Source organism: Leucopleurus acutus (genome assembly GCF_964270905.1).
Source record: "Leucopleurus acutus genome assembly, chromosome: 16".
NCBI lineage: Eukaryota > Metazoa > Chordata > Mammalia > Artiodactyla > Delphinidae > Leucopleurus > Leucopleurus acutus.
The window spans coordinates 65786280-65811676 of NC_139158.1; the positions used below are offsets into that span (position 1 = coordinate 65786280).

General features: G+C 57.5%; 1 protein-coding gene across 2 annotated transcripts in view; it reads left to right on the plus strand.

Moving 5' to 3' along the window:
- Positions 1-25156, plus strand: part of SRC (SRC proto-oncogene, non-receptor tyrosine kinase) — a 56200-nt gene extending 31044 nt beyond the window's left edge. For both annotated transcript variants that reach the window (XM_082858224.1, XM_082858225.1), the window contains 12 exons: positions 2792-2959; positions 4193-4485; positions 6230-6329; positions 13832-13930; positions 14106-14209; positions 16096-16245; positions 17746-17901; positions 19986-20165; positions 21090-21166; positions 22133-22286; positions 22449-22580; positions 22877-25156. In XM_082858224.1, coding sequence (XP_082714350.1) covers positions 4200-4485; positions 6230-6329; positions 13832-13930; positions 14106-14209; positions 16096-16245; positions 17746-17901; positions 19986-20165; positions 21090-21166; positions 22133-22286; positions 22449-22580; positions 22877-23085 — 1647 coding nt within the window. In that variant the 5' untranslated portion in view covers positions 2792-2959; positions 4193-4199 and the 3' untranslated portion in view covers positions 23086-25156. The remainder of the gene's footprint in view (positions 1-2791; positions 2960-4192; positions 4486-6229; positions 6330-13831; positions 13931-14105; positions 14210-16095; positions 16246-17745; positions 17902-19985; positions 20166-21089; positions 21167-22132; positions 22287-22448; positions 22581-22876) is intronic.
- The last annotated feature ends 241 nt before the right edge of the window (positions 25157-25397 follow it).

Consider the following 25397-nt stretch of genomic DNA (forward strand, 5'->3'; position numbering starts at 1 on the left):
TTAGTTTGGGACCCGCTGAGCACGAAGCGCTGGGGACACTGATGGGGAGGTGCTATAGGGCATCCCAGTACCTCTCACGGTAGCGATAGCTCAGGCCTTCTGTCCGGAGCCTGTGGTCAGCAGCAGCTCCCCAGAGGAAAGGGGCTACCTTCCTCTGGGAGCCTCAGACACCCCGAGTATGGAGCCCCCCCACTTCCTCTTGGACCCCAAGGATATATCTCTGCCTTGGAGTGAGCAAGTGGCGGAAAAGATGTGGGGAGTTGTCGCTTCTCAAATGGGCAGCTCATGGTGACTTAGCGTTTGGGCTCTGAGACAGGGTCCTGCCTCAAGAAAGGAGACCGCGGTCTGGAAGGGCGGTCTCTCTCAAGGTCACACAGCACAGCGGCAGCCCTGCAGGGACTAGATCCCACCCTAAATGTGCTGTCCCTCCTCTAGCACGCTCTGCTATGTCAAAGCTTGAAATCTTGGGCTTTCTGTAGGAATGGGGCTAGGCTGCCTTATCCACTCACACCCCATCTTGCTGTTCATGTGAACGAGAGGTCCGGAGGGCAGGAGGTGGACCCTGTGAGCAGCCCCTGATTCCTGCCGCCCAGTGTGGTTTCATGCCCCCACTTTTTTTCTTTCTCACCCTCACTGTGTTATCTCAGGCAGGTGCCTCAACCTTTCTGTGCTTCTGCTTCCTCATCAGTAAAATAGGGACACTATTAGTATCTACTTCCTAGATTATCATGGGGATTTGATGAGTCAATATTTGCAAAGTGCTCAGAGCAGGGCCCAGTACAAGGTCCAGGCTCTGGGAGTGTTTGAATATTGCAGAATGATACTTGGTCTCTACAACATGGCATTGCAGGAACAAAGCAGGATGCAAATCATGTCTGTGCTCATTTAGTCTTTTGTCTATTCTGCAAATATTTCAGAGCACCTAGTAGGGATATGGAGATGGGTCCGACCCGGTCCTTCCCGCAGGGAGCTTAGAGTCAAGGGCACTAGATGGATCCCAATATACAGTCCTATGTTCATATGATGCCGGAAGGAAATGCACCGCCATGCCCGGGGGCTTGTCCACTGGAGGCAGGTTGCCAGCGTGCCACAGCATCTCAAGCATGTTCCGTGTACTTCCTCATGGATTCCCCCAGCAGCCCTATGACATGGGTACTGTTGTTATCCTCAGTTGACAGAGAAGGAAACTGAGGCACAGGGTCCCACACTGGGCTTGTAGGGCTGGGATTCACACACAGGTAGTCTGCTCCAGTACTCTGGCCCTTAACCTCGACCTTCCCACCTCTCCACAAACAGGTGGTACTTATATAATCAGGATCAACCACAAGGACAAAAAACACCCCAAAAACCCAAAACAAAAACCTAAACCCCACAAACCAACAAACATTGCAAGCAGAGGCCCTGGGCCACCTTAGTCTGGTCTTGAAGGACCTCTTATGTTTTTCTGAGTGTCTCAGTGGGGAGTGGTCTTCTGGGTTAGTGTAAGAGCTTAGGGGTCAAGAGCTTTTTTCTTTGCCCCCTCCCAAGTGGGCAAATGCATCCTCTTTGTGCTGGAAGGGCCTTCAATTTCCAGCCCTGGCTTTCCCTCCCCCTCCACGGCACATTAGCCAAGTATACTTTCTCCTGTCCTTGATCACCTCCAGTGACAGGGGGCTCACTCTTCATCATTTAGTTCATTCTAAAGAAAGTTTGGGCTCTTAGAAAGTTCTTCATTAAAATTTAAAAAATATTTTTAATGTGTTTTTATAACTTTTATTTCCTCTCAAAGTCCCACAAACAAGTCCCCTGTTAGAGCATGCACCATCTGAGGCAGGACCTGGCCAGTTCATCTCTGTGTCTCCCTGTGGTGACTGGCAGAGGGCTTGCTGTACAGTTGGTGCTGTGAATACTATACCAGGGAGCAGGTGGGTGGGGATGTGGTGGTTGGGGCTCAGCCTCCATCGAGCCTGGGGCTGTGGGTAACCGGGTTAGTAGATCCCACAGGACACCAACTGTATGAGCGCTGATGGGCATCGTGACCTCAACGGATTGGGTTGCCGTAGAAATTGGCCTTCCTAGGCTTGTTGGCATATCCCTTGAGCAGGTCTCCCCAGGGCCTCCCCAGTCCCACATTCTCTGAGCTGGATGGCCCCCAGGGAGCATGCAGGCCACGCCCCCATTGTGCAGGCGGGCAGCCTGAGGCCCAGAGGGTTACAGGGACTGGCTAATGTTCACATAGGGAGGGGTGTCACAGAGCTGGGCTTGGCGCTCAGGGCAAACAGTCTTGCCTGAGGCCCCAGCCAGTCAAGGGGACTTTTGCCCATTCACGGGTTCCCAGAGGAAGTTCTGGACTGATTTCAGGGCCTGCAGCATCCCCTGGGGAATAATCGGAGCTCATATCGCCAGTGTGTCCAGAATCACAGTATCGGTACTAGCTGATGTGGCAGGGTGACCTACTGTGTTCCCAGCACTCTGCCTTGCCTCCTTCAGTTGTCACAGTCATTTCCAGATGAAGAAGTGGGGCAGAGGGAAGTTAAGTCACTTGCCTGAGGTCACACAGCCGATTAGGAGCAAAGCCAAGATCTGAGTCTGGGGAGTCTGGCTTCAGACTATGCCATGCCATACACGGCCTCACTCTCACTCTTGCTTTTGGGGGAGTGAAGGATATTTCAGGGCTGGGAAGCTCTTAGTATCAGGCCTGACAGAGTCAGCCTGATAAATCATGACCCAAGAGACAGAACCTTGATGATTTCTCTTTCTAGTCATATCCTCCCAACAGTTCTGAGAAATCTGTTTTATCCCTACTTTGCAGATGAGGACGCTGAGGCCCAGAGAGGGGAAGTGACTTGCCTAGGGTCACACAGCGGGGAGAGGTAGAGCAGGGCCTCTAGTCCGAGACCGCCGACTCTACACCTGGTGTTCGTGCTGAGACCTCAGGCTGCTTCCCAGGTCCTCTGGGATAGCCCCTGCCTTGCACCAGGTGAGGTGATGACCCATCAGGGCTGCCAAGATGAGGGAGCTGGGAGGGGCGGCCATGGTGTGTGGGCAGACCCTGGCTAGGCTCCATGAGGACCTGCGGATGGCACCATGGGGAGCAAATGGGGGGTGGCAGGGCTATGGGCGTCACTGGGGAGTTTGCAACTTGGGTTTCTCTGTGTTTCCTGATCTCTAGCCCTCCCAGATTTCTGGCTCAGAACTCTCTTAACTATTGAATAGTCACACATTCACACTCATTCATTCAGCTGTTTATTGAGCACCTACTGTGTGCCATACCCTGTGCTGGGTACTGGGAGCACAGCAGTGAACTAGACAGACAAAAGCCCATGACGATAATCATGTAATCACACACACACACACACACACACACACACACACACACACACACACACACACACAATTGGGCCACATATTATCAAGGAGAGGCACAAAAGGCAAGGGGACTTAAACCAATGAAAGAAGTTGGGAAACACTTTCCAGGGAAGTGACTTTTTTTTCCTTAAGAGCTTTATTGAGGTATAATTGACATACCATAAACTGCACATGTTTAAGGTGTGCAGTTTGATAAGTTTTGACACGTGGATGCACTCATGAAACCATCAGCACAGTCAAGATAATCCATCACCCTCCCACCCGCCACATGCTGCCTCCAAGGAGGCAACGTTTGGGCTGAGAACTGAAGGAGGCATGAGTTACTCTGCTCAAGTGGTCAGGGAAAAGCATTCAGGCAGAGGGAACAGCATGTGCAAAGCCCCTGGGCCTGGAGTGAGCTCCCAGCCATCTCTCCTTAGTTGCCCTAGTTGCAACTTTTAGCACCTTTCCCCTGGTGTTAGACAATTTCAGTCAGTCATGTATTCACTCAACAAACCCTCAGCCTTCTCCTATATGCCTGGGACATAAACATGACTCAAGATACTATCCCTACCCATGAGAGACAGAAACAGTGACTCAGAGGAAGGTGGGGAAGGTTAGGGCTTCTGATTATGATGTGTTTCTTCTGTGCTTGGCCCTGTACCCAGGAAGCCCTTTATGGTTGCCATCACTATTCCCATTTTACAGATGGAGAAACTGAGGTTCTGAAAGGTAACTTACCCAAAGAGGCCTCTTTGGGCCTCAGTTTCCCCACCTGTAGAATGGATGGGAGTGCAGGCTAAGGGGCCTAGGCAACCCTGCCGGCTCCCAGAGCCCTTCACCCAGGGTCCTCTCTCGTCTCCAGCAGGACCATGGGCAGCAACAAGAGCAAGCCCAAGGATGCCAGCCAGCGGCGCCGCAGCCTGGAACCTGCTGATAACACCCATGGCGGCTGTGGCGGCGGCGGCGGCGGCGGCGGCGGCGGCGGCGGCGGGGGTGCCTTCCCCACCTCACAGACCCCCAGCAAGCCGGCCTCCGCTGATGGCCACCGGGGCCCCAGCACGGCCTTCGCCCCTGCAGCCGCCGAGCCCAAGCTGTTCGGAGGTTTCAATTCCTCCGACACAGTCACCTCCCCGCAGAGGGCGGGGCCCCTGGCTGGTCAGTGCGCCTGGGAGTGTGGGAGCCGGGTGGCCCTGGCGCCTCCCCCAGGAGGGCTGTGTGCCCTGGGGGAGCGACGCCCCCTCTCTGGGCTGCTGTTTCTTTCGCTCAGTGACGGGGAGGAGTCTGGGGGTTACTTGGCTTTAGGGACCATTGGGAGTTTCCTGGAGGCTTTATAAACTGGAAAGTGTGGTGCACACTCCATTGCCTTTAGGGGTGAATCCGATGTGGCGTATAAAGGGCCCTAGAGATATAGGACGATAGGCGGAAACAGGCCAGAGAGCCGGGGGGATTCTCGGAAGCACGGGGACGGGTCTGAGGCATTGCTTTTTGCTCTGGTCAGCCCAGAGATGGATCAGGACAGGAGGCGGTGAGTGGCCAAGGGGGCGGGGCGGGTTAGAACGGAGAAAGAGAACTGGGGTCTTCAGAGGCCAGGCCCAATGCCGAGATGCGCCCCTGCACCCTCTGCTGGCGCTTTGTGGGTATAGCAGCGCCAGGCAAAGGATGCTTACAGATGCAGATGTGGTCCTGGCGACACACAGACATAAGACCCTCACACAAACATGTGCATTCTTACCCGGACACCCTCACACAGAGCCCCCCCCCCCACATACACACACTCACACACAGTCAGCAACTCATTCAGGACACCCATACAGGACATTTACACGTGCTGAGCTAGAGACGCTTTCGTAAACAGACACACCATGCACATAGAGACACACTCAGGGAAACATGGATGTGCACCCTCCAGGCACAGACACACACCCAAGGCAAATGTACACAAATACAAACACACATGTGCAAAAAACCTCATACTCCCAGATGGAGATAGACACATGTGGTCAGAAGCCCTTCAAAAGCACACACGTGCCCAGCTAGAAATGCCATCCCAGAGACCCACAGACTCACAGACGCACAGATGCACGCATGTGCAGTGAGAACACACAGGCACAGACACACACCCAAGTGAGACAGACCCACAAACATACCCATTCGTTTGTTCAAGAGACAGTTGTGGCGCCCCTTCTGTGTGCCAGGTCTCCTCTGGTGCTGGGGTCACAGCAACGTGTAAAACAGACAAAACCCCTGTGGGGGAGAGAAGCAAAGGGCAAGGTGTGTAAACCGTGCAGGGTGTTAGTGGGTGGTAACTGCTGTGAAAGAGCTAAACGGGCAGGGAGTAGTGTTGGTGGATGTATGGCTGGAGGTTGTAACTTCACGCGGGGGGACAGAGAAGGCTTCGGAGGGGACAGTTACCTGCAGCCAAGATCTTCCCTGACACGCAGAAGCATCCAGAGCATACCTCCCCAGAACAGAGCCACGTCCCCAGGCGCAGTTTCCTTCGTTCACTGCTTCATTCATCTAATGGTTGTTTCTTGAGCACGTACTATACACCAGGCTCAGGCTCGAGGAACAAAACAAAGATGTCTGTTATTGGGGACTTCTGGTGCTGTGGGGAAGACAGATAGCAAACAGAGAAGCCAACACCCAGCATCCCCTCAAGCCCAATGGGCGCACTCAGAGGTGGAGAGACGCACGTGCTTCCTACACGCCCTCACAAGCGTGCGGGACACACAGGCACAGGGGGACATGCGTAGAGGCCCACCCCCAGTGAGTGGGACCAGGCCTCTGGGCTGGCGGTGGGAGACCAACCCCACCCCCGCCCAGGGTGCAGGGCTCTCTCGCCCACCTCTCCCCCCAGCCATGGCTCTGGCCGTTCTGACATGCCCCACCTTCTGTGCAGGCGGAGTGACCACCTTTGTGGCCCTCTATGACTATGAGTCGCGGACAGAGACTGACCTGTCTTTCAAGAAAGGGGAGCGGCTCCAAATTGTCAACAACACGTGAGTGCCTCCCTACCCCACTGCCCCGCAGGACCCCAACCCTGGGCCTGGTCTTGGGATAGAGCCACTTCTGAGCGTCCCAGGGCCAGCTTCATGGGCAGCAGGCAGAGCTGGGTGTCCAGGCAGCTGAGGTGCAGGGAACTGTCCTGGGGCCTCTGGGGGTGATGAGGCAGGCGCCGGTGGTGGGGGTCTGGGACGGCTCCAGGGACAGCGATCTGGGTCCGTAACTGGACAGCAGGGCACAGCACTCCAGATCCCAGAACCCGCACAGGGGCGTGTGATCAGTGCAGGACTGGGCCGGGGACCCAGGACTACAAAAAGCAGGGCCTGTGGAGCTGGAGGCTGTGCCCACAGAGAGGCTGGAGAGCCTGGGCAACCAGTAAAGCCAGAGTCTGCAGCTGTAGAGGGAGGGCCCTCATTGGGAGGGTTGGGGGACCCATCCTGGGGACCCCGTGTGAGAGGAGTCAGGATAGGGCAAGGGGGCGAGATGGTGGCGATAGGGTGTGGAGGGCGGGGCACCCTGGTGGGCATCTCTGCTTCACCTCCAGGGACTCCAGCCTTGGGGTGGGGCATCCTAGGGCCAAGTTGGCGTATGGGGGGGATGGGGGCCCCTGCCAGGCTTGGGGGCCCCTGTGAGCAGGGATAGTGAACTGGCAAGGGGTGGGTGAGGCTCTGGCCATGGGGTGGCGTCCTTCCCCTCCTCCCCACTCCCCTCCTTTCCTTGCCTAGAGTGCAGTGAGGTGGGGTGCAACGCCTGTCATGGCGGGTGGGGGGGTGCAGGCTTTGGGTCATGCGCCCTGGGGTGGTCACAGCTGGGGTGATCACACTGGGGGCGGAGCTGCCGGCAGAGGGCGGAGCTGCCGACAGAGGGTGGGCTACAGCTCCACGCCTGCTGCATTCCTGCCTTCGGAGGGCCTGCGTCCCCTCTCCGCCACCTCCCATCCCCCCAACAGCCTCGGGGAACCCCCTCCCCATTCCTGGCCCGTGCTTCCTCCCTCCAGCTCTCTCTCAGCTTCTCCCTCTCTGCTTCTCTCTCGCTGGCCCTAGGAGGAAGGTGGATGTCAGGTGTGTACACACTCCGTGGGCGGCGGGCTGGGTAGGGGCGCTTCACTGGTGGGGGGGGCTGCCGCCGGCATGTGCTTCATATGGTCTCTGGCTCCCTTGGTTGCGCTTCCCCAGCTTCTGTCCTCACCCCCAATAGTTTGACCAGATCCCTACCTTAATCCCAGGCTGCGAATGGGGAGGGTCCTCCCATCACCCCTGTCACTCCCCGTCCACCTCATGCTAACCCATCCCCTCCCTGTTCAGCCCACACTGAGCGCCAGCTGCATGCAGGGTCCAGTGCTGGGCCCAGTGAGGTCTGGGTGGAGAAGGCCACGCCCTCCTGGAGCCAGAGTGTGGCCGGGATGCAGCCCCAGTCCAGGCCGAGTGGCAGGCAGAGGGCGGGGCCGGGGTCAGCTCAGGCCTTAGGGCCCCTGCTGTGTGCCCCCCCTCTGATGGCGACCACAGGGCCTGGGAGTTTCAAGCAGGACCCTGCAGGAAGCACAGTGACGTCAAGGGGATGGAGGGAGTGGAAGAAGGCGGTTCCCCTCGCAGAAAGGCAGCTCGTGGGAGGGTGCAGTGCTGGAGGGGGCTGGTGGCCTTCAGGGCTGCAGAAGGGCGAGAAGGTTCTAGAGGGTAGAGTAGAATCGATCCATGAGCATCCTCGAAGGCCTGGCTAAGGGGGTTGGACGTCTCCACCGTCTCCAAGCATTTCTTGCTTCTTCATGCCTCCCTGCCCTTTGTGCATGTCGTTCTCGCTGCCTAAAGCACCCTTTCTCCCATCTCTGTCTGGCAAACTCCTATTCATCCCTCAAGATCCAGTTCAGAACTGCCCCCTTTGTGAGGCAAAGGGGAAAAGAGGTAGCAGGCATTTTTACCCATGTCCTTGTATTTGCTCTGCTGCCCTCCCACCAGGGCTGTAGTGATGGGGGAGGGGCCATCTCCATTTTGCAAATGAGGAAACTGAGGCTCAGAGATGTGAAGGCCTTTGTCCAAGGTCACACAGCTACCAAGTAGCAAAGCCAGGATTGGAACTTGGGCAGCAGCTCTCTCCCTTCCTTAAGCTGCTGTCCCGGAGGGAGGGGGCTTTCCCAGCTCCCCCCACCCGCTTCTGTCTGAGTTCCAATGCCGCTCCAGTTCTCTTATGGTTCCGGCTGTTTGTATCTCCCTCTCCTTAAACTGGGAACTCCTTGAGGGCTGCTCTTGGGCCTGCCACATTTCTGGGTCCCCCATCACCTGTTGCTCAGCACACTGTGGGTGCCCGGGTGGTGATTTTGCACGAGATGAGTGAACAGTCATAAAATAGCCACCGTCTCTCATGCCTCGAGTGTGGGCCTGTTCTCGTGCGGAGCAGTTGGCGTTGTTTTATTTATACAGCGCCACAGCCCTGGAAAGTGGAAATGCTTACTTGCTCCATTTTACAGATGAGGAAACTGAGGCCCAGAGAGGTGAAGTGACTTGCTCAAGGTCACACAGCTAGTAGTGGCAGAGCTGGGAGGGGTAGGCATGACCCCGAGCCCTTGGAAGAGGAGCTCTGTGGAGGTGCCGAGGAGCCGGGAGGAGAGAAGGGCCCGAGCTGGGGAGGATGCCTCAGGTTAGAGGCTTTGAAGTACTGGAGGATCTCAACCAGCAACAATGGAAAGAGTGTCTCAGGGGGTCACAGCTTGAGCAAAGCTCTCAAAACTTCGATTCTGCCTCTTTCACTCAGAGTCAGAGGGCAGCCCTCACGTCTTCCTTTGTCCAGCCCCTTCCCTTCCTTCTTCCTGCCTTCCATAATGGGCTGGGGGCTGCCAGGAAGTGATGGAGTCCCATCCGTGGGAAGCCCTTGGGTGGCAGTGAGGCACCCGGATTGGAGGGTGGGGGAGGGTGGGAGTGGCTGGGGAGCCCTTCCTCACATCACAAAGCTCAGCTGCTCCTCTGGGAGAGTTGGGGGCTGGCATTAGAGGAAGAAGAGGGATAATGGGATGGGGGGTAGAGGCATAGTGGAAGATGGGCCACCCACATTTGAGGTGCTCATGTCTCATACCTCACCCAGGGACCACCCTGCATGTCCTTCCACTGTTGTTGCTTAAGGTCTATTATTGTGAACCCCCTGCTCCAACCCCTCTCCCTGCAGGAATGAGGGACTTTCTGAGTCTAACCTGTGACTGGGCTGGGAGTCGGGGAGGGAGAGCTTAAGGCTGAGCCTGTCTGTTGGGGTTTGGCCAGGGCTGGCTGGGTTGGGGTCCTCACAGTAGCAGCCTGGAGCCCGCACTCCCTGGATCTCCATGCCAAACGGTTCTGCTCCTAGAATCCTGGGTACTGTGTGGTCTTGGGTCCGAGGAAGCCACTGGGGTCTGAGGTGTGACTGCCCTGAGCCCCTGCCCCGGTGTCTAAGTCTTCAGGAGTCAGAGCCCCTCTGGGTCTGACTCTGGGATGCTTCCTAAATTGCCCTTTCCTCCTACCCAGATGATTCCAGCAGCTTCTCTGGGGCAGTGCTCCAGCAGGCACTGGCTTCTGTCCCCTTGCCCTGGGCACTCCAGTTCTACTTCCCACCATGGGGTGAGGGACCCCTTCCGGCCCTCCTCACACGACTTGCCTTGGCCTCACCCTGCTCTCTCCCCACCAACCATGGGTCCAGGCCTCAGGGCTCGGAAACTTGACTGCCTGGGCCGTACCCAGCTGCCCTGGCTTGCCTGTAATCCCCAAACGGCTCCTCTGGCCAGTTCCAACAGCCCAAATGAGTTAAACAGCAGGACCCACCTGGCATAATGTCCCAGGTTCCAAAGCGGCCACACTCCCAATGCACACGCCAGCCTGAGTTACCCACAAGGATTAGGCTCCAAAAAGAGGATCCTGAGGCTCAGAGAGGTGAGGTCAGTAGCGTGAAGTCACACAGCTAGTGACAGCAGTTGGGATGTAAAATTGTTGCTTGGGGACTCCTGGTCCAGTGCTTTCTCCTCTTGCCATATGTGGGAGGGTGAGGAGTCAGGCAGGGAATGTGTGATTCCCTTCCTTCCCTCTTCCTGCCTATCTGATAGGAACCAGGCCCTAGGGAAGGCGCCAGATGCAGTACATCTGCTCAACCTGTTAGGTTTACACCGCTGTTACTTCTGAGCCGGGCGCAGATCGGTATCCCCACCAGACTGGACTGATCTGGGAAGCTATGGGGCCCCTCATCGTGAGGGCAGTCCCTGGTCCTTGGCTGAGACAGCTCACAGCCACCTGAAGCAGGTTTGAGCCTCCCAGACTGTTGGCATGGGAAGATGGGGCTTGATATCTCCATTTCACAGGTGGGCAAACTGAGGCTCAGATGATAATCACAGTAATCAGCTTACCCAAAGCCTGGCTTGAAGCTGACTGATTTACACACTTTGCCTGCACGGGAGATTTTGTGAATATTATCTCCTTTTTACAGATGAGGAAACTAAGACCCAGAGAGGATAGGGTACTTGCCCAAGGTCACACAGCAAATCCTTATCGGAGACTGGAACTGAGCTGCTTTGGTTTTTAAAAACATTTTGGAGAGTGGGGAGGAGTACCACAGAGGTGCAGATTTAATTGCTTTTCTTTTTTTAGCCAAATCAAGATACTAACAGCTCATGCATGCTGAGCACCTACTACGTGCCAGGCCCTGTGCCAGTATTTTACATCCTCAGAGGGAGGCATGGGTATCCCCTTCCTGCAGATGAGGACCAAGGTCCTGCAGGGCCAAGGTAATGCAGCCTGCAAGTGGTGAGCTGGGCTGGCGCCAGGACGCCCTGATTCTGGCGCTCAGGCTCTGATGTACCTCTCAAGCTGGGGCCAGGCTGAAGGTGGATCTTGGATCCTTAGTGAGATTGCAGCGCACCTTCATCCCTGCCCTTGTGAAATAAAACCCCCAAACTGGACTGTGAGCCCAAACTCACACATGGGCTGATGTCAGGCAGGTGGAGGCTCTGCTGGCAGAAGTCTGGGTAGTGTCAGCAGAGCTGAACCCTCACCCTTGCTTCTGGGGCCCTGCTTGGTTGGCCCCTGGGCACAAGCTCCTGCCGGCCTTCCACTGTGAGTGGGTGGCTGGGGGCTTCCCAGAGGCCAGCCAGCTTGCACACTCTGGCTTTGTCAATCTGCCTCATTTTGTAGTCTCTGACCTAGACCTCGGCCCAGTCCTGCTGCCTCCTCCTCCATCTTCCCCTGGTTTCTCTGAGGGTCTCTGAGCCTCTGAGAGGCCTGGGGAGGGTGCAGGGGTCCAGGAGGCCTGCTGTGTCTGGCTGTGGGCACACAGGGGCCCTGGTTCTCACCCTTGCTCTGCTGTTGATTCGCTGTGTGGTTTTGGGCAAATCACCGCCCTTCTCTATGCCTTATTTTCCCCCTTGGTGAAATGAAGACTTGGGACTGGAAGATCTCAGTTCTTCCCTGTGATTTGAGTCCTTGCTGTGTAGCCTTGGGAAGCCTCTGCCCCACTCTGTGCCTCAGTTTCCCCAACTCTACAAAGAACGTGCTGGGTTACTCCAGCCTGGGTGCTGTGTGTCCTTGGGCTGGTCCCTAGACATCTCTGAGCCATAGTTTCATCATCTGGGGGGCTGTGGCCTGCCTTCCTTCTTAGCAGGTTGGCCTTGAGGGTCAAATGGGACAGACAAGTGTGGATCCCCCACCCTATGTGGGGGCACACAGAGAGGTAGATGGAGGGCCTGGGCATCTTTAGGCTCTTTCCTTGAGGCGGGCCTCGCCCTCTTACTCCAGGGCCCTCCCTCTCCCGCAGAGACCCCCATGTGAGCTTGTGCCCCCGCCTGAGCATGCGTGCGGTGATCTCACAGCCAAGTCAGACCGCACAGCCCCAATCTCTCTCTCTTCACCTCACTCCATCCAGAAGGGACCCACACTCTCTGGTTGAGCCTCGGCCCACCTGGCTGGGCCCCTGGCTCTGGGATGCTCGCCTGTACTCACCTGTTCTCAGAGAGCTCCCCCAGCCCCACTCTCTCCCGGCCTCAACTTCTCCATCTTCAAAATGGGCTGAAGAATATGGGTCAGAGGCAGCTCAGAAAAACCAGGAGCCAGGGATCCAGGTTCAAGTCCAGACTGTGGCTGTGGGCAAGGGCCTTTCTCCCTTTGTGTCCCGGTGATAGGGAGTGGGGGAGCACATCCTGCTTGCTGTGTGTCTTCTCAGGGTTGTGATGAGGTCAAAGGCAGCCTTGGATTGAGAAGCTCAGCAAGGTATGAAGCCCTGCTGCACCCTGTAGGGAAGGCTTCCTTCTCACCTGGGAGTTAGGAACCTGGGCCTGGCTGCGTGACGTGACCTTGAGCAGAGGCCTTTGCTTCTCTAGCCTCAGTCTTCCCATCTGCACAGTGGGAATGGGAGGGGGCTGGACCCTATTTCCCAGGCAGCCCTTCCCATTGGCCTCTCCTCCCTCCCCATAGACCCTCTCCCTGTCCCCTTGGATTGCTTTGGATGCGAAGCCCTAGTGGCTGCCCCGCCTTGTCCCCCCTCCCCCGTCCCCAGCACCGCCTGGCGCTCAGCTCTCTCCCTCGCTCTTTCTGCCTCTCTCTCTCTCACCACCCCCATTTCTGCCTCTTCTTTCCTGTTGGGCTCTCGCTTTCTCCTCCCTCCTCTGTGTCTCTGGACCCCCGCTCCAGCCAGACCTGGTTCACATTCAGATGGCTGCAAAGGTACTTCTGCCCCCTCCCCACTCCCACCCAGACCCAGGGGACCCGCCCTGCCGGGGGCTCTTCCCGCCCATCACCCTGTCCCCATCACCTCCTCCTCATGGGGCAATTAGTGTAGAGGGCCCTGGGTACTGGGGCTCTGCCACCTCAGCTCCCTCTGACATGACTCGCTGTGTGACTTTGGGCAAGTCCCAGCCCCCTCTGGCCTCAGTTTCCCCCATAGATGGGTAGGCTGCAGGAGGAGGCCTGTAGTTTTCAGTCAAGGAGCCCTGTGGGTGTGACCCATGATCTGTGACAAAGGCAAGCATTGCTCCAGTTTGCAGGGTTGGTGCCTGGATTGTCACCAAGCCCCCAAAGAGCCACCCCTTGCCTCCACTCAGGTCTTACCAGCTCCCAGGCTTGGGCTTCCAAATCTCAGGACTTGGGGAGGCTTTGAAGGTCTGATTTGACATCCATCTCAGGAGGAATCTTCTCCTGTTACAACTTGCTTGCTCCCCAAAGACAGGGAACTCCCTCCCTCAATCCCAAGGCGGCTCTTGGCATCTTGAGACTGCTTGTTCTGTCTGAAGGAAAGCAGATCACTTCCTGTCCCAGGACTCTGCCCCGTGAATTCGGGCCTTGTCATCTGAGTCAGCTTTGGCCAAGAGGCATCTGGGGTAGGGAGGGGAAGAGTCCCAGGCCGCCTCGGCCTGGCAGCTGTGAGAGGCCTGATCTCACTGTTCCCTGCACCTCACTCAGCCTCAACAGCCCCCAGCACAGCACCTATAAAGTTTGCAGGCATCGGGCTCCATTGCTGATCGTTCCCTTCTCCTTTGCTCCCTCCCTCTCTCCCTGCTCAGAGAGGGAGACTGGTGGCTGGCCCACTCACTCAGCACAGGACAGACGGGCTATATCCCCAGCAACTACGTCGCGCCCTCCGACTCCATCCAGGCCGAGGAGTGAGTATCGACTCTGGCCTCCTGCTTGCTTACCATCGCTGCCAGTTCAGAGCTTCTCTCCTGGGCTAGAGTGGGAGGTCTGGCTGCCCAGGGCCCCAGCCACATCCCAGGAAGAGGCACTGTGGGTGGGTGGAAGCCTGGACCACCAGCACCATCCTTCCACCTCCCTCCCCAGGTGGTACTTTGGCAAGATCACCAGACGGGAGTCAGAGCGGTTACTGCTCAATGCGGAGAACCCAAGAGGGACCTTCCTAGTGCGAGAAAGTGAGACCACGAAAGGTATGAGTGCTTCTGCTGACCAGTGGGAACTGAGCCTTTTGTGGGTTATTTGAGCCGGGTATTGTGGAATGAATAGGAGTTTGGTATATGGAGTGGGGTGGGAAGAGCCCTCTAGCTAGAGAAAAAGACAGGATCAAAGGCAGGGAGGTCCATTTGAGGAACACTGAGTCACTCTGGGTTGACCAGAGATGCAGCAAAAGATGATGCAACAGGTGCAGCAAAAGAGGCCAGCCTCTCTGGCCTCAGGTTCCTCAGGTGAGGAATGGGCACAGGTTGTCAGGGAGTCTGAGGGTCACAGAGCAAAAGGCTGTTCCCAGGGAGGGTGTTGATGCGATGGGCCCCTCTCCTTCCCCTTCTCTAGGGGCCTCAGGGGCTGGACTGGGTGCTGGGACCTGGCTTTGCCCTTCCCCCAACAGTCCTGGCCTCTCTTCCTCTCCTGTTCTTCCTCCCCACCAGAGAATGATCACCCCTTTCTCTCCAGCCCCTCCGCACGTGGGTTGCAGACTCTCCATCACCATAGCTATGAAGCTCCCGCTTCCTGTGGGCCTGGGGCTCAGTGGGAGATGGGAAGGCAGAGCATCTGTGTCATGTGTGTGCATTTCTGAGAGGTCATGTGGCTGTGCATGCCGTGTGTGGGTCCAGGCATGTGTGTGCACACATGGGGGTGGCGTTGTCTGTGGGTTGCTGTGTGGGAGTGAATTGTTACGGGTTTGTCCTTGTGCCCAAGGGCCTAGGGAGTGTGGACCTGTGCGATCATACAGCCACTGGACACAGGCATGCCTGTGTGTGTGCACATGTGGTCAGGGCTCGGCCTTAGACTCAGGCCTGTGGCTTCTATACGCACACGGCCTGGCCATCTGTAGAAAGTCATGGCTGTCCAATGCAGGCTTTAGAGACCCAGGTATGGGTTCAAGTCCCAGCTCTGTGCCTGACTTGCTGGGTGACCTGAGGCTAGCTGCTTTCCTTCTCTGGGCCTCATTTTCCCTTCTTTACACTGGAGATTGTAACCCCCACCTGAGGATTGTCCAGAGGTTTTGTGGGCTGTGCGGACTGGGCTTCTAGCATGAGGCCCGTGTGCTGCTTCCCGCGAAAGGCTTTCTCTGGCCCCTGGAGCCTCCTCCCCTACCCCTGGGGCTCAGCCTTGTTCCCTGATGCCACCCCAGGCATCTCTTAGGCTCAGGCTTAGCCAGGCCTGTTGGGCAGAAGGAAACTTTTCCAGCCCAGAGCTCTTCCAGGCTCAAGGGAAACAGGGAGGGGCCGTCGGGATTGGCCCAGCTTAGCTCTGGCAGCCTTCAGGCCACACCCAGTACGTGGTCTTCTGCCCAGGATCGCCCCAGCCTCAGCCAGCCACTGGCTCCTGCCTGAGCCTGGAGTCTTCAGGAAGGGGCAGGGCCCGGACAGTGTGCCCGTGGGCAGACCCACAGAGGGAAGGCAGTTAGGCCAGGGACACACAGCCACTCGGGACCATTCCTGTTAGGCTCCCTGCCAGCATTTATCGAGCACCTACTGTGTGTCAGGCCCTCTTATATGTAGGCTCATTGAATCTCCCCAGCAGCCCGGGAAGTAGCCCCATTGTGCAGCGGAGGAAACCGAGGCCCAGAGAGGGCTAGCCACTCGCTCAGGTCACACAGTTGGGATGCACACCTGGGCTTCAGAGGTCTTGCTAGGGCCAAGCGTTCATGGAAAGGCTCTCCGGTCAGGTGCCCCTTTGTCCTTTAGCTCTGCCCCAGTGGCCGCCCCAGAACTGGGTGCTCAGAGACAGGCTGGACCAGACCTGGCTCTGCCTGTGCCTCCCTTCCGTCCCGTGCTGGGTAGGTGTGCTCGGTGCCGTGGCCCTTCGGTGGGCCGGCATGGTGGTCACGGCTCCTCTTTGGCCTGCCCTGCAGGCGCCTACTGCCTCTCAGTGTCTGACTTCGACAACGCCAAGGGCCTCAACGTGAAGCACTACAAGATCCGCAAGCTGGACAGCGGCGGCTTCTACATCACCTCGCGCACCCAGTTCAACAGCCTGCAGCAGCTGGTCGCCTACTACTCCAGTGAGTGCCGGGCAGGCCTCCGCGGCGGCCAGCTGGGCGCAGGGGAGTGTAGGCCCTCGGAGAGCACACGGGGGTCTCCGCCTATCCTATGAGCTGCAGACCCTGAGGAGGGGGGCTTTGGGGCCAAGAAGGGCCAGGACTTCTGTCACCCTGGGGGTATGGGCTCCTGTTCCCCTCCCCGCCTCTTCCTCTCCCCTTTCTCCCTCCTCCCACCCCCTCTTTTTTCCTTCTCTCCTCCCTGTGCCCTCTCTTGCCTGTTTCCCCTCTTCCCTCCCCCCACCCCAACCTGTCCCTCTGTCCTCTCTCCTCCTCTGCAGCTGCCTGGTGAGGAGGGGGCTGCCTGGAGGAGTGAGCTGGGAAGGAGGGGGCATAGGCCGGTGTCATTTGCCCCTGCAGCCTTAGGACCAGTTAGAACTGGTTACCGGGAGACAAGGAGGGGGCGGCTCTATTGATTGGATTGTAGCAGAGAGCGGGAGAGAGAGCGCGCAGGCGGGGAGCTCACGTGCGCAGGTCGTGAGCGCGGGCCAGGCCGAGTGTGCGGGAGTGTGGCCGATCCGTCTGGATGTTCAGGGCTGCCCGGCTGGACTGAGGCGCATGGCCTGGGTGCTCCCACGTGGACAGCTCTCTGTGGGTGTCTGTGGGCCTGTGGCACGTGGCCGTGGCCTGCGCGTGCAGGTGTGGCCTTTCCTGAGAGCGCACGCTACTCCTCCTCTGTTGGCTAGGCCTCCCGACTCCCTCTAGGATCTGCCACCCCGCTCTGTCCCCTTGGTCACCACTGTAGGTTTCATTCTGAACCCCGTTCCCCCAGATCAAAACCCTCCAGGGGTTACCTTGGAATTTTAGGATAAAGACGCCCATGTGGCCTCTGAGGCCTTGGGTAGTCTAAACCTGGCTGGCCTCCCTGCCTTACCTGGGGCCCTCCTTCCCCCAGTCACTCTCCAGCAGCCCCCTGGCCTCCTTTCAGTTCCTCCAACCCAGGGGCTTATTTCTCCCTCAGGGCCTTTGCACATGCATGAGGCAGCGTGCCCTCTGCCTGGAGGGCTATTTTCCTGAGTCAACCACTCACTCTCCTGTGGATCCAAGCTCAGGTGCTGCTTCCTCTGGGAAGCCTTCCAGGATGCCACCCAGCCCACCTGCTATTGCATGCACAGCTCTCCTCTGTCACACTCGTGGTCCTCGGAGGTGATTAAGGGAAGTTGGGTGTCGTCCTGGACTATGCACTCCCTGAGGGCAGGTTTCCACTGGGTCCCTGGCACCTGCCTAGGTAGCCCCCGCTTAAAGTCTGATGAATGAATGAATGAATGACTCAGGGAGCAGATGCACGAGGCGGTGTGGGCCTGTGTTGGGGACGGTTGTGTACACATAGGTATGGATGCCTGGCCTTGGGGGTGTCCTGTGCCTCCCCGAAGCCTGTGTGCATACAGTGTGTAAGTCTGCGGGACATGGAGACCCCAGCACGGACGCCGGGCCTGAACTCCACCTCCCTGCCTCTGTCTTCAGAACACGCTGATGGCCTGTGCCACCGCCTCACCACTGTGTGCCCCATGTCCAAGCCACAGACTCAGGGCCTGGCCAAGGATGCCTGGGAGATCCCCCGGGAGTCGCTGCGGCTGGAGGTCAAGCTGGGCCAGGGCTGCTTCGGAGAGGTGTGGATGGGTAAGGCCTTGCCCCGGCCCCGCACACCCCGCCATGTGCCCACCTGCGAACTGGGCAGATGTCTGTCCAAAGTGGCAGCTCAAGGCCCCATGGGTCCCCCAGCCTTCGCCTCCACGAGCCCCATCACCTCTGCTGAATAGTGGGCCCTACTTTCAACATGGAGCTCCCCCAGTGGTGGCTGACAGCAAGTTGAGGTGTAGACCGCCACACCTCCACACACCGTGGTACCTGTTTACCCAGAACTGCTCAGGGCTGGGCATCGTGACGCCCCAGTGACGTGCCGTGTGGCCTGGGCTGGGTGGCTTCACTCTGGAGGGCTATTTTTCCGAGTCAACCACTCACCCTCCTGCGGATCCAAGCTCAGGTGCCACTTCCTCTGGGAAGCCTTCCAGGATGCCACCCAGTCCACCTGCTATTGCATGCACAGCTCTCCTTTGTCACACTCGTGGACAGAGCCTCGATCTTCCCAACTGTAAAATGGGACTGGTGATAATAGGACACCCTGGTGGGGTTGAGAGAACGCTGGCCCCGTGTGAGTCCACACGTTAGCTTCAGCTGTGGGAAGAGAAGCCCCCGCTCACAGAAGGAGTACAGGGTCTGGCGTGTTCCAGGCCTGTTAATGATCTCCTGTCTAACTCTGGAGAGACGGCCAAACCGTCCTTGAAAACAAATGCCACGCAGCCCTGACAAAACCCAGGCCCCCTTCTGCTTTGGTTTCTGCTGACACAGGAGTTGCAGAGGCAGCGGTGAGGCAGGCCTGGCTGTTGTGAGCCTGCGCGTCCAGCGAGGGGGTGTGTATGTTGTGGGGGGGGGGGGGCGGATGGCCGTGTGCTGTTTTCAAGGTTGTTTCATCTGAGCCGCAGTATTCACTTGGCGTCACCACCACCACTTCCCTCCCTTCAGAGGAAGAGATGATGGAGGAGAGCAGAGGAGGTTCCTGGGTGGCAGCACTGCAGGGACAGAGGCCTGCAGGCTGGAGGTCAGGCCAAGTCAGGGAAGGGGAGGCTTTGAGCTGGGGAGAGGGGAGGGGGATGAGAAGCCAGCTCCCAGGCACAGGCACAAAAAGAGGACGTGAGCAAAACCTGAAAAATCCATGGCGTCAGCCATCCCTGTGGCTGCAAAACTCATTCCTGGCTCGGGCGTGCGGTGAACAGTCAGTGGGGGAGGCTCCCGTTCCTCCCTGGATGATCCAGGTAGACTCGCGAAGCGCCTGGTACGCGCGCCCAGAGGGCCTGTGCCGGGAAGGCCACAGACAGGGGCCCGAGCCCCAGCTCGCACCTGGAGGCCCAGCGATGGGCAGGAATGGGCCCAAGGCGCCTCAGGCCCGGCTGGGACAAAACTCAGATTAAACACACTGGTTTAGAGCACAGCTTCCCCTAAGGCCTCACAATGTAAAAACCAGATAATAATAAAATGACAGCTGCAGCTATTATTAACTGTGTCCTTACAGTGGGCTTGGCCCAGTGGCTAAAATCTCATTTAATCCTCAAACAGCCCACAGGTGGATACTATAGCATCCCCATTTTCCGGATGAGAAAATCGAGGCTCAGAGAGGGGAACTGGCTCACCTATGGTCTCACTGCTGGGAGGAGGCAGAGGTGGGAGCCAAACTCCTGCCAGACTGACGTCCGAGCCCTTCTACTTAGTGTGATGCCTTACTGTTCGGGGAGTGTGGCTTGAGACAAGCTCTGGTTCTGGTGGCCTTGTTCTGAGGCCGGCTCTGCCTCACCCCCCGCCCCCACGAGTACATGCTCCATCTGCTAACACCCGGGCCACCGGAAGGAGCATGCCTACCCAGGAGAGGGCGGTTGAGTTGGAACCACGGTCCCCCAACTCTCAGATGAGTGTGCTGCTTTGGGGGACGTCTCTGATAATCAGCGTCCGAACAACAGCTCCTGTTTCTTGAGCGGGCCCTGTGTGCAGGTGGGACACTGAGGTCCAGAAAGGGGCTGGGCCTTGGCTTTGCTTGTCACGTGGCCTGGGACGCCAGAGCTGAAGTTGGTACCCAGGCCGGCGGATCCTGGTCCCTGTGGGGTGGGAATGGGGGTCCTCCCCTGAGGCTGCCTGCACCCCTTTCCACGCAGGGACCTGGAATGGCGCCACCAGGGTGGCCATCAAAACTCTGAAGCCCGGCACGATGTCTCCGGAGGCCTTCCTTCAGGAGGCCCAGGTCATGAAGAAACTGAGGCATGAGAAGCTGGTGCAGCTGTACGCGGTGGTGTCTGAGGAGCCCATCTACATCGTCACGGAGTACATGAGCAAGGGTGAGGCCTGCGTGATGGCGCGGACACATGGGTGAGCCCTGGCTGGGGTCCTCACAAAAGGGCAGGTGGGACGTGCTTCACCTCCCACCACATCTAGAGCATACGCCTTTAAAGGCGGAATGAATGGAAAGAACCAACTTCCCAGGTCAATGGAAAGTTAAACCAAAGGTTGCCTTTCTCCGTTCATTTCGTTTTTAATGATTTCCCACGATGCATCTATGTCCCCCCATTTGCTGGTTTTGTAAAGCCATTTGCCATTCTGGGGCTGGAAGGAGAACTCCCTGAATCCTCCAAGCTGAGCCACAGCACATCTGGGTCAAGTTCCTGGCTTGACTTTTACTTGGTTTTGAAATAAATTATTTTTCAAAATTCCACTTTTTGGAGGTATAATTTACATGGGATAAAATACACCCATTTTAAGCGTCCAGTTCGGTGAGGTTTAACAAATGGCTATGCTGTGAGTCTCCTACCACAAGCGAGATATAGATGGCCGTCACCCCAGGAAGCACCCTCGCGCCCCTTTGCAGACAGTGCTCTGCAGCCCCAAACCCACAGAGCCGCTGATGGGCTTAATGTCTTCGCAGAGTTGTTTCTTTTAGAATTTCGTATAGCTAAATCTTTTACATCCGAGGGTTTTCCTTCTTGTCGTGTGTATCAGTAGTTTGTTCCTTTTTGTTGCTGAGTAGTATTCCGTAGTATAGCCATACCACAGTTCTGTTTGCCTAGAGGCGGACATTTGGTTGTTTCCCATCCTGCTTGCCTTTTAAGTGACAAACACAGACTTTATTCAGAGATGGGTTTGCACAAAATCTGCTGTGTGCTTAAAGTGAGGCCGGCCTGCCCCGGTGGACGAGATCTGGGAGTCACTGCTTCCTGGCTCAGGGAGGACAGGGCGGGGGCTAGAGCTGCTTTTTCTCTCTCCAGGGAGTTTGCTGGACTTTCTCAAGGGGGAGACGGGCAAGTACCTGCGGCTGCCTCAGCTGGTGGACATGGCTGCTCAGGTGAGCCAGCCCCTCCCCGCTCCCACACCTGGCCTTGAGCTCTCTGACCCACCTGGTTCAGCCATGTCTGGCCTCTTGAGCGCCCCCTCCAAGGAGCTTGTCTTGGTTGCCCCACACTCACTGATCTCATCCCATGTATTACTGGGACCACTTACAGGTGCTGTGAGTGGTGGTTCGGGCAGAAGAAAGAGCCCTTACCTGGGCATCAGGAGTCACTGACTTGCTATGGGACCTCAGACCTCAGTTTTCTTCTCTGTCAATGTCAGTCACTCAGCAAACATGTATTAGTACTTGCTTGCTGTAGGCAGTGCTCAACAACTACTTTTTTTTTTTTTTTTGGTGGGGGGTACGTGGGCCTCTCACTGTTGTGGCCTCTCCCGTTGCGGAGCACAGACTCCAGACGCGCAGGCTCAGCGGCCATGGCTCACGGGCCCAGCCGCTCCGCGGCATGTGGGATCTTCCCGGATTGGGGCACGAACCCGTGTCCCCTGCATCGGCAGGCAGACTCTCAACCACTGCGCCACCAGGGAAGCCCCAACAACTACTTTTTAATTTAATCCTTAATACAATCAGGTGGTAGAGATGGCTATTATTCCATTTGACAGGTGAGAAAACTGAGGTTCAGGGAGGGGACTTGGGACAACAGGCAGGACCTGACGCTCCTCTGTGTCTCTGGGAGCATCTGGGCCTCTTTTGCATGGTCGCCCCACTTCCCTGGCTGCATCTTGTCTTGTGCCTGCCCTTTGTCCTTTGCCCTACGCTACCTCCTCCTGCTGGGCACTGGTCCTGCTTTTTGTGCCAACAGTATTTATTGTAAATTGACGTCATTGCCTGAAGAACTGGGAAGGGTGGGGCATTTGGTTGGCTATCCACTCCTGGGGACAACACCACCCCTGGGCATGTGCCCTGTGATCTGGGAAGGGCAAAGGGTGGCCCCTGAGCCAGGCTCCTGGGTTCTGCCTACAGATTGCTTCAGGCATGGCGTACGTGGAGCGGATGAACTATGTCCACCGAGACCTCCGTGCTGCCAACATCCTGGTTGGAGAAAGCCTCGTGTGCAAAGTGGCTGACTTTGGGCTGGCTCGGCTCATCGAAGACAATGAGTACACAGCCCGGCAAGGTGGGCAGAGGCTCCCGGCAGATGCCGTGTGGCCGTGGGCAGTCACACCCCTTCTCTGAGCCTCAGTTTCCTCCTCTGTCAAGTGGGGATAAGAATGGTGCCTATCTGGCAGAGCGGTCATGATGTTCTCCTGAGCTCCCCCGACCCTTCTCGGTCCTGCAGGTGCCAAATTCCCCATCAAGTGGACGGCTCCAGAAGCTGCCCTCTATGGCCGGTTCACCATCAAGTCAGACGTGTGGTCCTTCGGGATCCTGCTGACAGAGCTCACGACAAAGGGACGGGTGCCCTACCCCGGTAAGAGGGCTCCCCACAGCCCATCTTTGGTCCTGCTGCCCCTGCCCTAGTGACCCCTCTGCTCAGGTGACCTTGGGCAAGTCAAAGCCCGTCCAGGGCCTCCGTTTCCCCATCTGTATAACAAAGAGGTTGACCATCTGATCTTAGGCTCTGTCTTTGGTGAGGGCTCCCAGCCTTGGGGGGGGGGGCCTTACCCACGGTCACAGCCACCCTCTCCTAGGCAGGAAGCCCTCTCTGTTGTTCCCATCAACTTCCCTCAGTGGGGCCAGCCTACTCATGCTTCCCTCTGCCCACAGGGATGGTGAACCGCGAGGTGCTGGACCAGGTGGAGAGGGGCTACCGGATGCCCTGCCCGCCCGAGTGTCCCGAGTCTCTGCATGACCTCATGTGCCAGTGCTGGCGGAAGGACCCAGAGGAGCGGCCCACCTTCGAGTACCTGCAGGCCTTCCTGGAGGACTACTTCACGTCCACCGAGCCCCAGTACCAGCCCGGAGAGAACCTATAGGGCGTGGGCTGCAGGGCCAGACTGCCTTCTTGGCTTGGATGCTGAGCTGGGTGGCCCCTGACGTGGGGTCTTGCCTGCCTCTGCCTGTCCGCCCCCCGTTGATCCTCTCTGTGGGGCTGAATTGCCAGTGACGAGGCCCCTCCCTCTTTTGTGGCATGGAAGGGCTTGGGGCCTGGGGCCGCCCTGGGGGCGGGGTCCAAGGCTGGCGCAGTGACTGTGCCCCGGCCCCTGGCCAGCCGCACACCTCCTCCCTGCGTTCCCTCCTGGAGCTCTGTGCGTCTCAGCAGGAGGAACTGGGAAGAAGGGCCGGGCTGAGGGCACCCTTTTCTTAGCCTCAACCTACTGCACGCACTGGCCCTTTCCCACTTCCACGCCACCCCAGGTCTGTCTGCAGAGCTAGCCAAAGAGCCTTTCCAAAGAGGAGTGATGGGCCACTGGCCCTCGGCCTGCCTGCCACCCTGCTCCTTGCCACCCATTTCTGAAACGCCTGTTGGTGGAGGCTGCTGGGTCCAGCCCCCTCTGCTGTGGCTCCCAGGCTGGTGAGACCTAGCTTGACTTGTTGCTGGTGGGTGGGGTGGACACCTCCCTCAAACCCTGCCCTTCTTAGACCTGAGGGATCCTTAGAGATCTTCAATTCCTTGTCCCCATACTACCCATGGGGAAACTGAGTCCAGAGAGGGGATGTGACTTGCCCAAGGCCACAGAGCAGTTCAGGGTTGAGGTGGGATTGGAACCTGGTGCTCCCTCTGTCTTCCTCAGAAACCAACAGGATTGTCCTTGGAGGCACTGTGGACAGACTGGGGCAGCCCAGGGGACAAGGGGCCTGAGGACGGGTTAGAGATAGCAGAGAGAGTCCTGCTGCCTCTGTTTGCTCAGTGGGCTATTGTGGGGGGAGAGAGTGGAGGCAGATGTGGGGCTGAGCTAGAAATGAAAGGTACAAGGGTAGGGAGGCAGGTTTCAATCAGAAGGTGGGAGGTATTTGACCTTTGGAGCTAGCCAATCATGAAAGGGAGTGAGCTCACCGGCTCTGGAGGCAATCAAGCAGAAATAGAAGATCCAAATGATTGGGAGGCCCTGGCCTCAGGAAGGAACCCCAGGTCCTCCTTCGCCCAGTTTGTCCTGTGTCATTTCAACGCCTGGCCCCTGCTCTTCTCCCCAAGTTGGCACCTTTAACTCACGAGTACGGAAAGGAGTGCCTAGACTGGGGTGAGGAGGGAGGACTGGGGTGTCTATTGCCACACACCAGGACTGGCTGTGTGCCCTCTGGCAGCCCCTGCTTCCTTCTCTGGGCTGCAGTGTCTGCCTCCATTTGTGGCCATGGCCTCTGCAACTGCTCCACTCCTGTCCAGACCCTGTGGCCTGGCATCACGTGGTGAGCTCAGCCCATGGCATCAGGAGACCGTGTTTTGGCCCTTGGGCTATGTGGTGGCTTCTCCCTGGACCTCAGTGTGTCCTTCTTAAATGGGGCAGCCAACAGTTTGTAGGCATCTTGCCAAGGGCCCCTGTGTGCGTGTGTGTGTGTGTGTGTGTGTGTGTGTGTGCACGTGTATGTTCCTCCATGTGTGTTCGTATTTAACATGTAAAAACGCCCTCTGCTCTGTCCCCCAGACCTGTTGTACATTTCACCCACAGCCCCCCATCACAGCAATAACGTTCCTGCTGCCAGGGGTTCTCGAGCCAGCCAGGCCCTGCCAGTGGGGAGGGAGGCCAAGTGGTACCTGCCTGTGAAATTTCAACTCTTCCTTTTATACATGTTTATTACCCAAGTCTTCTCCTGTCCCGTCTCCGTCCCAGTCGAATCTGGACTCACTTACCCCAGCGCGCTCCCAAATCCCCTTCTGACTGCCCAGTGTCCTTTGTATAAGGTGTCCTAATACTGTCTTTTTTTTTTTTTAAACAAACAGTGTTTTGTAGATTTCAGATGACTATGCAGAGGCCTAGGGGACCCCCGGCTCTGGGCAGGGCCTGGGGTTCCTGCGTTCCACGGCCGAGGCCTGTGGGGGGAGGGGGGATTTGGAATTGGTTGTAAATACTTTGCATATTGTCTGATTAAACACAAACAGACCTCAGAGTTTGGTCAGCGGTTTCTTGAGTATCTATCGTGTGCTGGAGAGTGAGAGGGGGTGGGATGTGAGGACAGACGGTGTCAGAGGGGCCTTTGTGCAGGCAGCATTGGTGGCTGGAGGGCTTGAGGCCAGAGCGGGACATGATCAGATTGGAGATCTCTGGAATGAGGCTGTGTGTGCACATCCATCCCTGAGTTTGGGGAGTGACTGTGCCTGGCAGAAACCTTGCTTATGTCTGAGATGCAC